At 44.8% G+C, this 17,386-nt stretch overlaps 1 protein-coding gene across 6 annotated transcripts in view; it reads right to left on the bottom strand.

Annotated features, from left to right (window-relative positions):
- The window catches only part of LOC137311362 (CMP-N-acetylneuraminate-beta-galactosamide-alpha-2,3-sialyltransferase 1-like), a 197,434-nt gene that overhangs the window by 84,413 nt on the left and 95,635 nt on the right, over nucleotides 1-17,386 (bottom strand). For all 6 annotated transcript variants that reach the window (XM_067978649.1, XM_067978626.1, XM_067978636.1 and 3 more), the window contains one exon: nucleotides 4,204-5,012. In XM_067978649.1, coding sequence (XP_067834750.1) covers nucleotides 4,204-4,479 — 276 coding nt within the window. In that variant the 5' untranslated portion in view covers nucleotides 4,480-5,012. The remainder of the gene's footprint in view (nucleotides 1-4,203; nucleotides 5,013-17,386) is intronic.

The raw sequence follows: 17,386 nt of genomic DNA, 5'->3' as shown, positions 1-17,386 counted from the left end.
TGTCTGTTTTAAGTTTGAATAAGTTCTTTAGTACCATCTCCCTTTAAATAATAACCTTCACTAACTGTTCTACCTCTGGTGGTTGGCACAATGTTTGCTTGCTCATGTCCTGCAGAGCTTCACCAGTGTCTACTGAATGCCTATATCGAATGCTGCACAAATTTCCCCCCTAGTTTCTTTCTAATCCTAGAATATATGCAATCTGGACCAGGGTCTTTAATTTGCTAAGTATCTTCTCCATAATGATTTCAAAGTCATCTTGGATATTTGTCAGAGTGGAATAATTGAATAACAATGGACTTGATCCCCAATTTGTGCTGAGTTGGCTGATCTCAGCTGGGCTGGCCCAGAATGGTTGCCGCATTTGCCTACATAACAAAAGTCACTTTCACTTCAAGAATAACTCAAGTTACTTAGAAATGTTTTGTTGTGACAATGCGCTATGACATCCGTTATGACAATGACCTGACATCCGTTCCCTGGCTGTTCTCCCGTCTGACTGACGGCCAGCCTGTCAATCTGGCTGGCCTGTTGGACGGGAAATCTACAAAAAAAATGAAAGACGTTCTTACGTCAAAATTGTACGGTTGTCCAGGAAACCCGTACTTCTGGGTTTCCCATCAGGAACTCCCCCCACCCCCTCGCCCGCTTCCCGGCTCCCGATTAAAATTTCCCCCACGACTTTTTGGCCTCACTGCCTGTCAGATACACATATTTGCATTGTACACTGTTTGCCAATATTACAAAGTCTCTGTCTTACATTGTATTAACTGATAGGGGTCTAAATTGAGCCGCATAACGCCAATTGTGTAGGCGCTACACGGTCTCCTAAGGGCCCAAAATGGCATCTGGAATGCATGTGCACATTTCTATCATGACGTACGCTGGATGCCATATTCATAAAGGCGTTTGCACAAACTCAGATAACAAACACCGGCACCATGTAAAGTAGAGAGAATATGCCGTGGATTAGCGTGCAACGTTGATTTAAAGGGACAGATGCCATTTTGGAACACCACGCTCCAGCCAATGCACTGTCTTAACCTCGCACAGTTGAACAGGTCTTAAACAGCATGGAGGATTCCCCCACCAACGCTATTTAAAGGGATCATGCAGGAGTTACAGGTTAGTTGCTGGATTATTGCTTCTGGCTGCTGATACATTTGTACCTGTTTTTGGAGGTCTCCTATACTTGAATACTAGGACTAGGGGACATAGCCTAAAATTTAGAGCCAGGACTTGCAGGAGTGAAGTTAGGAAACACTTCTACACGCAAAGGGAGGTAGAAGTTTGGAATGCTCTTCTGCAAATGGTAACTCAGTTGTTAATTTTAAATCTGAGATTGACAGATTTTTTTTAGCCAAAGGTATTAAGGGATATGGGGCTAAGGTGGATGTATGGAGTTAGGTCATAGGTCAACCATGATCTCACTGAATGGTAGAACAGACTTGAGGGGCTAAATGGCCTACTCCTGTTCCTATCTTCCTACGTTCCTATAATAAAGTTTCAATACTCCACAGGGAGTGGGCTGGCTAGCTGACAGGCAACAGCAAGGGCACTGGCGAAGTGGCAGGGGTGGAATAGGAATGCTGACATCCTGAGAGAGGACAGCAGGTTTATGTTCCATGGAGCGACTGCAACTTGCTGCCTCCTGTTATGCACCACCTTCTCCTGCAAGAAAGCAGGACGTGTGTCAGTGAGTGTCCTGCAAGATGTTTGGGTGAGGTGGCTGTCATGGTTGAATAGCTGCCAGTGTGTGTGACCTGTGAGTTGTGGTTGTGTGGCTTACAACAGTGGTAATGTGTGAGGGTGAGAGAAAGCATCTGATTGGAAGAGTTGAGTACTGTTTGAAAGAGTTTGTTGGTATGTGGGTGATGGGGATGTAGTGCGTGGAGCAGTGGATGCGGCAAGTGGTACAGTAGGAGATGCCACTTGACCTCACTCACCTTGACCACTCGTGTCAAAGCATTGAACTTCTTCCTGCACTGCATCCATGTTCGTGGTGCTATGCGCCTGGCATTGAATTCAACCCCTAGTGCCTCCCATTCCCTTGGGAGCATAGCCCTGGAGGGCCTCTAGCCCCACCCCTGCGGATAAAGGATGCCCCTCCGTGCGTCCACCTCTTGCACCAAGGCCTCTAGTGCATCATCAGAGAAACTTGGTGCACGCTCTCACAAGCCTGATACAAACTCAGAATGGCAGATTGGTGGGGTCTGGCGTGCAGATTGGAGGATGTGGGATTTGGTAGCGCACAACCTTTATTCAATGTTTTAACATAACTCAACAGTTTGTAAACATAGGAATGGGACTTGTATCTTTATTTTACGTGTGCGATGTCTGATCTCCATTCAGACTCTGTGCGGGCCCATATCTTATATTTTGCAAATATCAGAGTCCCACAAACATTGAGCGGCCCAGTTGTTGCTCATTAAAAATTCCAGAGGTCCCATAATCACCATACTGCACTATATTGCAGCACAGATTCACTTCCCAATTGACTTCAACCACTTCCTGCAGCCACAATGCACCTTCCCTTTAATAGGTGCAGGTTGCCATTAAGTGATGTTAGCCACTTGCGTTATTGGGGCCCCGTGCTGGTGTGCACAACCATTCAACAGCGGAGGTAGGGTTGGCTGCATGCAGCAATCATAGAAATCACCAGGCAGCACGAATGTTATGTCCTGCCTGCATCTCAACGACCGGGCGCGGGTTAATCACGCACCGTGACCCACACATCCAGTTCCGGGGCTTATCCAATATCACCCCCTTTGTGTGGCTGCTTATGGTATATTTTATACAAAGGTGTCAGCCTTGGCTCAGTGGTAGCACTCTTGCCTCTGAGTCAGAAACTATGGGGCGAAAACCCACTCTGGAGACTTGAGCACATAATCTAGGCTGACAATTCTGTGCAGTACTGAGGGAACGCAGCACTGTTGGAGGAGCCATCTTTCAGATGAGACATTAAACCGAAGCCCCATCTGACCGCTCAGGTGGACGTAAAAAAATCCCATGGCACTATTTTGTAGAAAAGCAGAAGAGTTCTGGCCAATATTTATCCCTCAACCAACACCTAAAACAGATGATCTGGTCATTTATGTCATCGCTGTTTGAGGGAGCTTGCAGTGCCCAAATGAGCTGCCGTGTTTCCTACATTACGTGACTACATTTCAAAAGTACTTCATTGGCTGTTGTAAAAAGCATTATACGATCTTTCTATATAATATTGCTAACCTTGTTAGGCTGTGAACAAGGCATTCTGTTCATCGTCAAGCTTTTGGGTTACTTAGTGCAGAGGCCCCCTTGAGTAATGAGCATCATGTGTCATTCTTATCCCTTGTGCATAGATGGGTAAAGGGAGTTATCCACACTTTGGTCGGATTGCGGGATGCTTTGGGCAAAGATAAATGTCCTTGATAAATTGGAGACAACTAATCATAAGGGAGGCTAACAATGTCAGGTATTCTGTTATCTGGGATGTCCAAGGAGTCTTTGTACGCACAGACCCTGAGCAGTTTTGATAAGGGTGGTTGAGTAATGTGAAAAACAAATGTTTAAAGAATGAATCATAGCTTGGAGACAGACAAAGCTACTGATGTTTGCACATGGCCCATATAGAACTGTTTGTGTTAATAAACGTATATAAGATGAGGATTAAATCGTATGTGTTAGAACTCGGCGCGAGGCTGGACTGCTCAACTAATGTCAAAGATCTTCGAGAGGTGCAGCTCGCAACCTTGTACAGTGATAAAACATTGCCAGGTTGTATATGTTTAATTGTATTCTTGTATTTTAACATCTTTGCTACTTATTATAACTTCTTACTAAAGCTATTATACTTTGGAACGAAACACCTCGGAGCCTTTTTGATTAAAGACTGAACCTGTAAAGAGTTTGGGATGCCCTGAGGTTGTGAAAGGCGCTATATAAATGCAAGTCTTTTTTCTTTTTATTCTATGGCTGCCTGAGTGGTAAATAACTTTCCTCGTTACTTCAGAAGTGACCAGCCGGTCATCCTCTTTGTGACCCTCCTCCCTGCCCCAGTAGCACGTCAGATTTCAACATACTGGATAGCACATGTACAATCTGTGTCTCACTATTTTACATCACACTGTTGGTCTTCCTGCATTACCAAGTTTCCTTTCAATCAAGAGACTTTTCCATCATTTTAATTAAGTGACGGTGCCTTCTGAGAAGTGTACTTACCATCCACCAATTGTAGGTCCCTTTGGGAATTGTGTAGTTACTTTTGGTCAAGATGGGATACATAATGGAAATGTATCGTCTGTCAAACCACTCCGATACACCTAATTCAGACACGCAGTGGCTACATTTGCACGGTTTCCTGATGATGAGACTGTGGAGTGTTAAGTTCGTCATGTTGGCGTAAAAGAAAAAGACAAATAGCAGCACTACAAAAATCAGCAAATATAAAAACAGCTGAAGCCTCTTCAGCTTGAGAACAATTCTCATGATAAACATTGTGAAACCTGCTCTCAGCTTGATGATAATACTCTTCCACTTAGGCAGTGAAAAAAAAGGAGAGACAGAGAACAGACGCTGTCAGTGAACAAGTGTGGATGAATTTTGCAGTATGTGCACTCTACAAAGAAATCTCTGTGTCTGACTCCAGTCTTTTTAAGTGGCTGGTTATTGAGCAGGAACAGGAGCAGTTTGAAGAATACTTCCACGGATTGGAATCTTCTGGTCAGAACAACCAAAGTTTTCAGAAAGAAATCAACAAATTAGACAATGTTCTCCTTAGTATCAAGCCAGGGGCAGAGAAAGTTAATGTGGAGTTGAGCCAACTTTTAATATATTTCTTTCAGAATAGGCAAGGTGGGTAAACAGTTGCATTTGGGAAGTGCATTCAAATAGAAAGGTATAAAGTCTGTCATGTTGATGGACTCCAGTGACACAGTTGGTTGCACTCTTAGAATTTACTTTTATGCCATTTTGCTTTGGTAATCTCTTGACTTGCACTTGAGTTCAAAATGGCAGAATAATGCTTCCTCCTAAATGAAGAAAACAAGAGAAAAAGGTCACAAACCATACTTAACTTCATCAAATGCTCCACTAGAAGGAATAAAGGGCAACTTTCTGACACAATGACCCCCCGTCATTGTGTCAGATTCAAGGCGCCACTGGGAGAAGTGGGGGTGGACTTTGGGGCACAACACTAAGCCTCCGGCCTGTTCTCCTGGGGTTATTGAGATGGGAGGGTGAAGAGGCGGTTCTTGTAACCGCACCCTTACAGCTCAACACCACAGATGGAGATGGCAGGATGACTGACGTTACCCGCTAAATTCCTGCCAGTCCCACTTCTGCTACCCTCTGCTGTACTGTATGCTTGCAAATATTTGTAATTTCCGTTACTTATCAGGGGTGATCTCTTGTGCTTTGTAGAGGAAAAAAGGAGTACAGACTTGCTAGTTCTCCTCCCCCTTTGAGTTGCACAATGCCTGGAGCAGGTGAAGAATTGAAGTGGCACGGAAATGAAGTGGGAATGATGTCATCACGTTATCCACCCCATTTTCTTGGGTCTCCACTTTGGGTAGGTCGAACAAAGCGATACCCGCACAAAGTGGGCTAGGAGTCTGTAGAGATGTTTGGAGGGGGGAAGAAGTCAGCCAAAGTTCCTGCTCCTGATCTCTATCCAGTGATGCCAGTGCACGCGACACCAGCTACGGACAGGACAGGTTTAGATGTGGTTCCTGCCTTGATTCACTTGCTGACTGATGCTCACAATTCAACATTAGAATGGCCACTTGGGTTGAGATACCAGGGTCAATTAGTGGCAAACCGTAGTCAGTATTGTGCCTGAGACCCACATCTAGTAGCAACCAGAGTAAAGTTGAGGAAGCTCAATTTGGCCAAAATCCTTAGCTACTTGAGTTAGGTGAATGTCATCCCAGTGTTTGGGCTGACTGTACAACGGTATTTGATCTGGGGACATGTCCAAACGTCCACTAGACTGATGCTGATGGACAATCCAATTAGGCCCCTTCACACACAAGGGATCAGAAGTGTCCAAATTGGACAGGTTGTCAACCTAATAACAATTAATGCACTACTGATATTGGGGCACTGGAGGGTAAATCATGGACACAACATTTTGGGGAATGTGCGTGAGATTTTAGAGTCATAGAGTCATAGAGTTATACAGCACGGAGAGAGGCCCTTCGGCCCATCGTGTCCGCATCGGCCATCAGCCCTGTCTACTCTAATCCCATATTCCAGCATTTGGTCCGTAGCCTTGTATGCTATGGCATTTCAAGTGCTCATCCAAATGCTTCTTGAATGTTGTGAGGGTTCCTGCCTCCACAACCCTTTCAGACAGTGAGTTCCAGACTCCAACCACCCTCTGGGTGAAAAAGTTCTTTCTCAAATCCCCTCTAAACCTCCCGCCTTTTACCTTGAATCTATGTCCCCTTGTTATAGAACCCTCAACGAAGGGAAAAAGCTCCTTAGTATCCATCCTATCTGTGCCCCTCATAATTTTGTACACCTCAATCATGTCCCCCCTCAGCCTCCTCTGCTCCAAGGAAAACAAACCCAATCTTCCCAGTCTCTCTTCATAGCTGAAGCGCTCCAGCCCTGGTAACATCCTGGTGAATCTCCTCTGCACCCTCTCCAAAGCGATCACATCCTTCCTGTAGTGTGGCGACCAGAACTGCACACAGTACTCCAGCTGTGGCCTAACCAGTGTTTTATACAGCTCCATCATAACCTCCTTGCTCTTATATTCTATGCCTCGGCTAATAAAGGCAAGTATCCCATATGCCTTCTTTACCACCTTATCTACCTGTTCTGCTGCCTTCAGGGATCTGTGAACTTGCACACCAAGATCCCTCTGACCCTCTGTCTTGCCTAGGGTCCTCCCATTCATTGTGAATTCCCTTGCTTTGTTAGTCCCTCCAAAGTGCATCACCTCGCACTTTTCCGGGTTAAATTCCATTTGCCACTGTTCCGCCCATCTGACCAACCCATCTATATCGTCCTGCAGACTGAGGCTATCCTCCTCGCTATTTACCACCCTACCAATCTTTGTATCATCAGCGAACTTACTGATCATACCTTTTACATTCATATCCAAGTCATTAATGTAGACCACAAACAGCAAGGGACCCAGCACCGATCCCTGTGGTACCCCACTGGCCACAGGCTTCCAGTCACAAAAACAACCTTCGACCATCACCCTCTGCCTTCTGCCACTAAGCCAGTTTTGTATCCAAAGTGCCAAGGCACCCTGGATTCCATGGGCTCGTACCTTCTTGACCAGTCTCCTGTGGGGGACTTTATCGAAGGCCTTACTGAAATCCATGTATACCACATCCACTGCGTTACCCTCATCCACACGCCGAGTCACCCCCTCAAAAAATTCAATCAAATTAGTCAGACATGATCTTCCCTTGACAAAGCCATGTTGACTATCCCTGATTAATCCTTGCTTCTCCAAGTGGAGACTAATTTTGTCCTTCAGAATTTTTTCCAATAATTTTCCTACCACTGATGTTAGGCTCACTGGCCTGTAGTTCTCCGGTTTTTCCCTACTCCCCTTCTTGAATAATGGTATTACATTAGCGGTTCTCCAGTCCTCTGGCACATCCCCTGTGGCCAGAGAGGTTCTGAATATATGTGTCAGAGCTCCCGCAATCTCCTCCTTTGCCTCACACAGTAGCCTGGGATACATTTCGTCCGGGCCTGGGGATTTATCCATTTTTAGGCCTGCTAAAACCGCCAATACCTCCTCCCGCTCGATGTTAATATGTTCGAGTATATCACAGTCCCCCTGCCGTATTTCTATGTCTACATCGTCCTTCTCCATAGTGAAAACAGATGCAAAAAATTCATTTAGAACCCCTCCTACATCTGCCGGCTCCACACACACATTGCCATTTTTGTCCCTAATGGGCCCTATTTTTTCCCTAGTCATCCTCTTACCCTTAATGTACTTATAAAACATCTTAGGATTTTCCTTTATTTTGCTCGCCAGTGTTATTTCATGGCCCCTCCTTGATCTCCTAATTTCTTTTTTAAGTATCCCCCTGCACTTTTTGTACTCCTCCAGGGCTTCCTCCGTCTTTAGCCTTTTGTATCTGCCAAAAGCCCTCCTTTTTTTCCTAATCCATTCTCGTATATCCCCTGACATCCAAGGTTCCCTGGAGTTCTTGGAACCACCCTTGACCTTTACGGGAACATGTTGCCATTGTATGGTCTCAATCTCCCTTCTGAAAGACTCCCATTGCTCCGATGCGGATTTTCCTACAAGCAGCTGATCCCGGTCCATTTTGGCCAGATCCTGCCTTATCCTATTAAAATCGGCCTTCCCCCAATTTAGAACCTTTATTTCCGGCCCCTCCCTGTCCTTTTCCATGACCACCTTAAATCTCACCGAATTATGGTCACTGTCACCAAAGTGCTCACTTACTAGCACTTCTTCCACTTGGCCGGCCACATTCCCTAGAATTAGGTCCAGTACCGCCCCCTCTCTTGTAGGAATTTCTACATGCTGGCTCAAAAAGCTCTCCTGGATGCACGTTAAGAATTTTGTACCCTCTAAGCCTTTTACACTCTGAGTATCCCAGTTAATATTGGGGAAGTTGAAATCCCCCACTATTATTACCCTATTATTTGCACAATTTTCTGAGATTTGCCTACATATCTGTTCCTCTATCTCCCCCTGACTGTTTGGGGGCCGATAGTACACTCCCATCAAAGTGCTTGCCCCCTTTTTGTTTTTAAGCTCCACCCATATGGCCTCATTTGAGGAACCTGCTAATATATCATCCCTCCTTATGGCAGTAATTGATTCTTTAATTAATATTGCGACCCCCCCTCCTCTTATACCTCCCCCTCTGTCTCGTCTGAAGATTCTGTACCCCGGAATATTGAGCTGCCAGTCTTGCCCCTCCCTCAACCATGTCTCTGTGACAGCAACAATATCATACTCCCACGTGTTTATCAACACCTTCAGTTCATCCACCTTATTCGCAAGACTCCTTGCATTAAAATAGATGCCATCCAGCCTTGCCCTCACATATTTGCCCCGTCTTCCAAGCTGACTTGTTTTTTTCTCTATATTTGGCTGCACATCACCCCCTATTGTAGCTCCACTCTGTATCCCATCCCCCTGCCAAGTTAGTTTAAACCCCCCCCAACAGTGCTAGCAAACCTCCCCGCAAGGATATTTGTCCCGCTCTGGTTCAGGTGCAACCCGTCCGACTTGTACAAGTCCCACCTTCCCCAGAAGCAGGCCCAGTGATCCAGGAAACTGAAACCCTCCCTCCTGCACCAACTCTTTAGCCACGCATTCATCTGTTCTATCCTCCTATTTCTATACTCACTAGCCCGTGGCACTGGAAGTAATCCAGGGATTACAACCTTTGAGGTCCTGCTCTTTAATCTGCTACCTAGCTCCCTAAATTCTTGATGCAGGACCTCATCTCCCTTCCTACCTATGTCGTTGGTCCCAATGTGATCCCGCCTGGCAGGTGAGTCTTCATAGTGGGGAAGTGCATTCATGGTATTTATCATTAAATGGTAATGTACAGTTCATGGCAGGGGGGGGGGGGGGGGGGGGGCGGAGAACACCATACTACCAGGGAATTCAGGTCATAGAATTGAGGCCATCTCTGAGCCGCATACCCTGCAAGTGGGGCCTCCCCCTTGGAGTACAGGATCATAGAATTAGACCTTAGACCTTAAGTCACATTTATAAAGGGTGCCAATGGCATCTCGGGACATTGATATAGCAGCAACTCTTTCTCCTTTAGTCCAATATTGGATTCCTGCAAATGAACTTGGGAGTCCGACTAGATTAAATGAGAAAACTCAGTAAAGAGCAGGGATCAAAACCGTACAGCTCAGTGTATTTCCCAACTGGGTAGTGTATTTACCAACCCAGTCATTAGGGACGTTAAGAAAAATAGTCATCAAAGTGATTGAGGAGATCAAGAGAGACAAAGAAATAGTAGGAGGTGTTCCTGTGTGGCTACGCTCCAGTGCTTGATTCAAAGAAATGGCAGCAAGCAGTTTGGAATCAGTTCAAGTGTAGTTTAGTAAGTACTGGGTTTGCTTCTTCTCTGACACATGCTGAGCTTGTGTCCTTGGCAAGCTACTGAGCTGACAAATTACGACCACAGCACCCTATAATTTTAGAATTCTTAATCCTCATCAAAGTGAGTGCCCGTTACAGGTTCCAAATCAACTCCAATATATAAATCCAGATTTAAATCTCCTGTCACACTATCAGAACAAAGTAATCCTGCCCAATGTTTTACTGGCATATAGTCAGAACCATGTCACATCTGAAACAAAAGAATTAGAGAAGGGCAAACACAGGGTAACGCTTTACAGATCTAAATGTCAACAGCAAGGGCCCCTGTCCTTTTTTCTAAACCTGAATGAGCAGCCTGCCCTGGAGAAAGTCAGTAAAGGGAAAGTGAGCCTCTTTAGTTCAGTACCATGCTGGGCAGCTGACTCCATTAAGGTTTACTTTCCTGTCCCTGGTTTCCACCCTCCACCCCCCTTTCTTCTCCTAAAGGTGGTCATCCATGCTTCTTATAGTGGACTGGCATGGATATATACTTTTTTATTCATTCTTGGGATGTGGGCATCATTGGCATGGCCAGCATTTACTGCCCATCCCCAGTTGCCCTGTTTTGATACAACTGAGTGGTTTGCTAGGGCAGTTAAAAGTCAACTGCATCGGTGTGGGACTTGAGTCACATATAGGCCAGACCGGGTAAGGACGGCAGGTTTCCTTCTCTAAAGGACATTAGTGAACCAGTTGGGTTTTTACGACAATCCAACAGCTTCGTGGTCACTTTAATTTCCAGATTTTTTTAAAACTGAATTCAACTTCTCAAACTGCCATGGTGGGAATTGAACTCTCGTTCTCTGGGTTATTAGTGCAGGCCTGTGGATTACTAGTCCAGTAACATAACAATTGCACTACCGTACCCATTCTTTACATATGAGCGTAGATATGTGAGTGTTGGTAGGTTATTCAACCACGGTGGGCATCACAGCCAAAATCTGATAATGGCAGACTCATAGCACTTTCCAACAGGGTTCCCCGCAATGCAGTTAGGGGTGGGAACCGTACCTGATTTTCCCCTTCCTGGCAAGAGGAGCTGAGCACAACTGTGGCACCTGCACAGCTGCTCCAGTTAATGCAACACAGGCCAGGGATTCAAGCTGGTACCTTCTAGTTCGCATGGCTTAGTAGCCTACTGAGTGTTGCTTCATCAGATGGTGCCTCTAAACACTAGGCCATCAGGGAAGCTGATGGTTTAAGTCTAAAGATGGAGAGGGCCGATTTTCACGTTTGCCTCAATGGTGGCATAGCTTTGGCAGGGGGGGAACTTTAGTCCGACCCATTCCCGTGCCCCTGACCCTGACCCAACTTTCTGCAGCCCAGCTACTTAAAATAATGGGTTGTTTCTGCTATTGCAGAGTGACTTGCGTTTTTTTTCTAATACATTCTTGGGATGTGGAGGTTCTCTGGCAAGGCCATGATTTATTGCCCATCCCCAATGGTCTTGAGATGCTGTTGGTGAAATTGAGTGGCTTGCTAGGCCACTTCAGAGGGCAGTTAAGAGTCAATCATGCAACTGAAGTCACATATAGACCAGACGGGTAAGGACAGCAAGTTGCCTTCCCTAAAGGACATTAATGAACCAAGTTGGTGTTTTTACGACAATCCAATAGCTTCCTGGTCACTTTCTTTTCGTGACATCAGGTGGTAATTTCAACCACAAAGAACGGGAGGGCTGGGGGCGAGTGGGAGGTTAACAGTTTTTTCAAGCAGGAACGCAATGCGACCACTTCCGGGTTTAACGTGGGCGTTTTTGGATGCAAGCACACAGCTGAAACCTGGAAGTCGCGTCCCCAATTAATGCCGGTGGGCGGATCATTAACGGGGCAATTTACTTACTTGAAATACTTGAGGTAGGAAATTTTTTGTTGATTCTGAACCTGAAACGAATGTTACTTCACCTGCATGGGTTTACCATGACTTCTGAATCTCGCCATTAGAATCATAGAAAATTTACGGCACAGAAGGAAGCCAGTCGGCCCATCACGTCCGCACCGGCCGAAAATGAGCCACTCAGCCTAATCCCACTTTCCGTAGCCCTGTAGGTTACGGCACTTCAGGAGCACATCCGGGTACTTTTAAAATGAGTTGAGGGTTTCTGCCTCTACCACTCTTTCAGGCAGTGAGTTCCAGACCCCCACCACACTCTGGCTGAAAATTTCTTTCCTCAGCTCCCCTCTAATCCTTCTACCAATCACTTTAAATCTATGCCCTCTGGTTATTGACCTCTCTGCTAAGGGAAATAGGTCCTTCCTATCCACTCTATCTAGGCCTGTCATAATTTTGTACACCTCAATTAAATCACATCTCAGCCCCCTCTGTTCCAAAGAGAACAACCCCAGCCTATCCAATCTTTCCTCATAGCTAAAATTCTCCAGTCCTGGCAACATCCTCATAAATCTCCTCTGCACCCTCTCTAGTGCAATTACATCCTTCCTGTAATGCGGTGACCAGAACTGTACACAGTACTCAAGCTTTGGCTTAACCAGTGTTTTATACAGTTCCAGGATAACCTCCCTGCTCTTATATTCTATTCCTCGGCTAATAAAGGAAAGTGTTCCATATGCCTTCTTAACCATCTTATCTGCCTGTCCTGCTACCTTCAGGGATCTGTGGACATGCACTCTAAGGTCCCTCACTTCCTCTACACCTTTCAGTTTCCTCCCATTTATTATATACTCCCTTGCCTTGTTTGCCCTCCCCAAATGCATTACCTCACACTTCTCCGGATTGAATTCCATTTGCCACTTTTCTGCGCACCTGACCAGTCCATTGATATCTTCCTGCAGTGTACAGCTTTCCTCCTCACTATCAACCACACGGCCAATTTTTGTATCATCTGCAAACTTCTTAATCATGCTCCCTACATTAAAGTCCAAATCATTAGAGTCCTGCGGAACCCCACTGGAAACAGCCTTCCAGTCACAAAAACACCCATTGACCATTACCCTTTCCTTCCTGCCACTGAGCCAATTTTGGATCCAACTTGCCACTCTCCCTTGGATCCCATGGGCTTGTACTTTTTTGACCAGTCTGCTGTATGGGACCTTGTCATCAAATGCACTACCCTCATCGACCTCATCACCATTGAAATGGAGGCGAGAGACAGCTGAACTTGATTTGGCCCTTTGAACCTATGATTGACGCATATCAATAACAGCTTAGGTATTAACATAAGAAAATAAGAAATAGGAGCAGGAGTAGGCCATACGGCCATCAAGCCTGCTCCGCCAGTCAATAAGATCATGGCTGATCTTCAACCTCAAATCCACTTTCCCGCCCCATATCCTTTGATTCCCTTAGAGTCCAAAAATCTATCCAACTCAGCCTTGAATATACTCAACGACTGAGCATCCACAGCCCTCTGGAGTAGAGAATTCCAAAGATTCACGACCCTCTGAGCGAAGAAATTCCTTCTCATCTCAGTCCTAAATGGCCGATCCCATATCCCGAGACCATGCCCCCTAGTTCTAGACTCTCCAGCCAGGGGAAACAGCCTCTCAGCATCTACCCTATCAAGCCCACTCAGAATCTGTTATGTTTCAATGAGATCACCTTTCGTCCTTCTAAACTCTAGAGAGTATGAGCCCATTCTTCTCAATCTCTTCTCATAGGGCAACCCTCTCATCCCAAGAATCGATCTCATGAACCTTCATTGCACCGCCTCTAAGGCTGCATCCCGGCTTTATTTCCGGGTTCAACGTTGGTGCGTAAAAGTAGAAGCTTCCCACTGGGAATGCAAAGTCCGAAAATTTTGCGATTGCGACCCAAAAAAACAACTATTTTCAACTCCCATCCACTCCCAACCCACCCGTTCTTGGAGTTTAAAATCACCCACTTTGTGTCTTCCTCACAGCTTACATTCCCACCTAGCTTTGTATCGTCAGCAAATTTGGATACATTACACTCGGCCCCTTCATCTAAGTCATTAATATAGATTGTAAATAGCTGAGGCCTCAGCACTGATCCTTGTGGCACCCCACTAGTAACTGCCTGCCAACCTGAAAATGACCTGTTTATTCCTACTCTCTGTTTTCTGTCCGTTAACCAATCCTCTATCCATGATAATATATTACTCCTGACCCCATGAGCCCTTATCTTGAGTAACAACCTTTCGTGTGGCACCTTATTAAATGCCTTTTGAAAATCCAAATATACTACATCCAATGGTTCCCCAATATCTATCCAGCTAATGACATCCTCAAAAACTCTGATAGATTTGTCAAACACAATTTCCCTTTCATAAAACCATGTTGACTCTGCCTAATCATATTATGATTTTCTAAGTGCCCTGTTACCACGTCCTTAATAACGGACTCCAGCATTTTCCCAACGACTAATGTCAGGCTAACTGGCCTATTTTTTCTGTTTTTTTCTCTCCCTCCTTTCTTGAATAGATGTGTTACATTTGCTACTTTCCAATCCACTGGGACCATTCCAGAATCTAGGGAATTTTGGAAGATCACAACCAATGCATCCACTATCTCTGCAGCCACTTCTTTTAGAACCGTTGATACAGGCCATCAGGTCCAGGGGATTTATCAGCTTTTAGTCCAATTAATTTCTCCACTACTTTTTCTTTACTAATATTAATTACGTTAAGTTCCTCACTCTTATTAGACCTTTGGTTCCCCACTATTTCTGCTATGTTTTTTGTGTCTTCTACCATGAAGACATACAAAATATTTGTTTAACGTCTCTGCCATTTCCTTATTCCCCATTATAATTTCTCCTGTCTCAGCCTCTAAGGGACCCACGTTTACTTTCGCTAATCTCTTCCTTTGTACATACTTGTAGAAGCTCTTACATTCTGTTTTTATATTTCTTGCTAGTTTACTGTCATATTCTATTTTCTCCCTCTTTATCAATTTTTTGGCCCCCCTCTGCTGATTTCTAAAAACTCTCCCAATCCTCAGGCTTACTACTCTTCTAGACAACATTATAAGCCTCTTCTTTTAATCTAACGATCCTTAACTTCTTTAGTTAGCCATGGAGTTTTTATTTCTCAATGGAAAATATATTTGTTGAGAATTATGAAATATTTCTTTAAATGTTTACATTTGCTCTTCTACCGCCATATCTTTTAATTTAATTTCCCAAAATATCTTAGCCAACTCGCCCCTCTTACCTACGTAATTGGCTTTGTTTAAGTTTAAGACTCTAGTTTCGGACTTAAGTACGTCACTCTCGAACTCAACGTGAAATTCCACGATATTACGATCGCTCTTCCTCGGAAGATCCTTTACTATGAGATTACTAATTAACCCTGTCTCATTACACAAGACAAGGTCTAAAGTAGCCTGTTCATAGCAGATGGAAGAAAACGTGGAAAAATGTGAAGTTATCCACTTTGGTAGGAAAAACAGAAATGCAGAGTATTTTTTAAATAGAACCATAGAAAAGATACAGCACAGAAGGGAGCCATTCGGCCCATCATGTCTGCGCCGGCTCGAGGAACAACCAGGTTCCCATTCTAATCCCACCTTCCAGCACTCGGTCCATAGCCCTGCAGCTTACAGCACTTTAGGTGCAGGTCCAGGTACTTTTTTAAAGAGTTGAGGTTCCCTGCCTCTACCACCAATTCGAGCAGCGAATTCATTCCGCCCACCACTCTCTGGGTAAAAAAGTCTTTCCTCATGTCCCCTCTAATCCTTCTGCCAATCAGCTTAAATCTATGTCCTCTAGTTCTTGAACTCTCCGCTAGTGGAAACAGGTACTTCCTGTCTACTCTATCTGGGCCCCTCATAATTTTGTACACCTCAATCAAGTCACCCCTCAGCCTCCTCTGCTCCAAGGAAAACAACCCCAGCTTATCCAATCTTTCCTCGTAGCTGCAATTTTCAAGCCCTGGCAACATTCTTGTAAATCTTCTCTGCACTCTCTCCAGAGCAATTACGTCCTTCCTGTAATGTGGTGACCAGAACTGCGCACAATACTCCAGCTGTGGCCTACCAGCATTTTATACAGTTCTATCATTACATCCCTGCTTTTGTATTCTATACCTCGGCTAATAACGGAGAGCATTCTGTATGCCTTCTTCACAACCTTATCTACCTGTACTGCCACCTTCAGGGACCTATGCACATGCACTCCAAGGTCTCTCACTTCCTCTACCCCTCTCAATATATTCCCGTTTACTGCGTATTCCCTTTTACTGTTTGCCCTCCCTAAGTGCATTACTTCACACTTCTCCGGGTTGAACTCCATTTGCCACTTTTCCGCCCACTCCACCAACCCATTGATATCTTCTTGGAGTCTACAGCTATCCTCTTCACTATCAACTACACGGCCAATTTTTGTGTTGTCTGCGAATTTGCCAATCATGCCCCCTACATTCAACTCCAAATCATTAATATATACCACAAACAGCAAGGGACCCAACACTGCGCCCTGTGGCACACCACTGGAAACGGATTTCCATTCATAAAGACATCCATCAACTTTTACCCTTTGTTTCCTGTTACTGAGCCAATTTTGGATCCAATTCGCCACATTTCCCTGTATCCCATGGGCTTTTATCTTTCTGACCAGTCTGCCATGTGGGACCTTGTCAAATGCCTTACTAAAATCCATGCAGACAACATCCACTGCACTACCCTCATCAATCCTCCTTGTCACTTCCTCAAAGAATTCATGTAAGGAATCTTACAACACCAGGTTATAGTCCAACAAATTTATTTTATAATCACAAGCTTTCGGAGATTATCCCCTTCGTCAGGATTCACCTGACGAAGGGGATAATCTCCGAAAGCTTGTGATTTTAAAATAAATTTGTTGGACTATAACCTGGTGTTGTAAGATTCCTTACATTTGTCCACCCCAGTCCATCACCGGCATCTCCACATCAAAGAATTCAATCAGATTTGTAAGGCATGACCTTCCCTGAACAAATCCATGCTGACTATCCCTGATTAACCCATGCCTTTCCAAGTGACAGTTTATCCTATATCTCAGTATTGATTCTAATAGTTTGCCCACCACTGAGGTAAGACTGACCGGCCTATAATTGTTCGGCCTTTCCCTCGTACCTTTTTTAAACAATAGTACTACGTTTGCAGTCTTCCAGTCCTCCGGTACCTCCCCTGTATCTCGTGAGGATTGGAAAATGATCCTCAGAGCATCCGCTATTTCCTCCCTGGCTTCCTTCAATAGCCTAGGAAACAATCCATCCGGCCTTGGTGATTTATCAACTTTCAAGGATTGCAGTCCCTCTAGTACTTCCTCTCTCGTTATGTTTACCTTATCCAATATTTCACACTTCTCTTTAACTACTACGTCCAGATCATC

Source organism: Heptranchias perlo, chromosome 3, assembly GCF_035084215.1.
Source record: "Heptranchias perlo isolate sHepPer1 chromosome 3, sHepPer1.hap1, whole genome shotgun sequence".
NCBI classification, from domain to species: domain Eukaryota; kingdom Metazoa; phylum Chordata; class Chondrichthyes; order Hexanchiformes; family Hexanchidae; genus Heptranchias; species Heptranchias perlo.
Note: the sequence above shows the minus strand (reverse complement) of the source record. Positions and strands in the feature narration are given on the sequence as shown.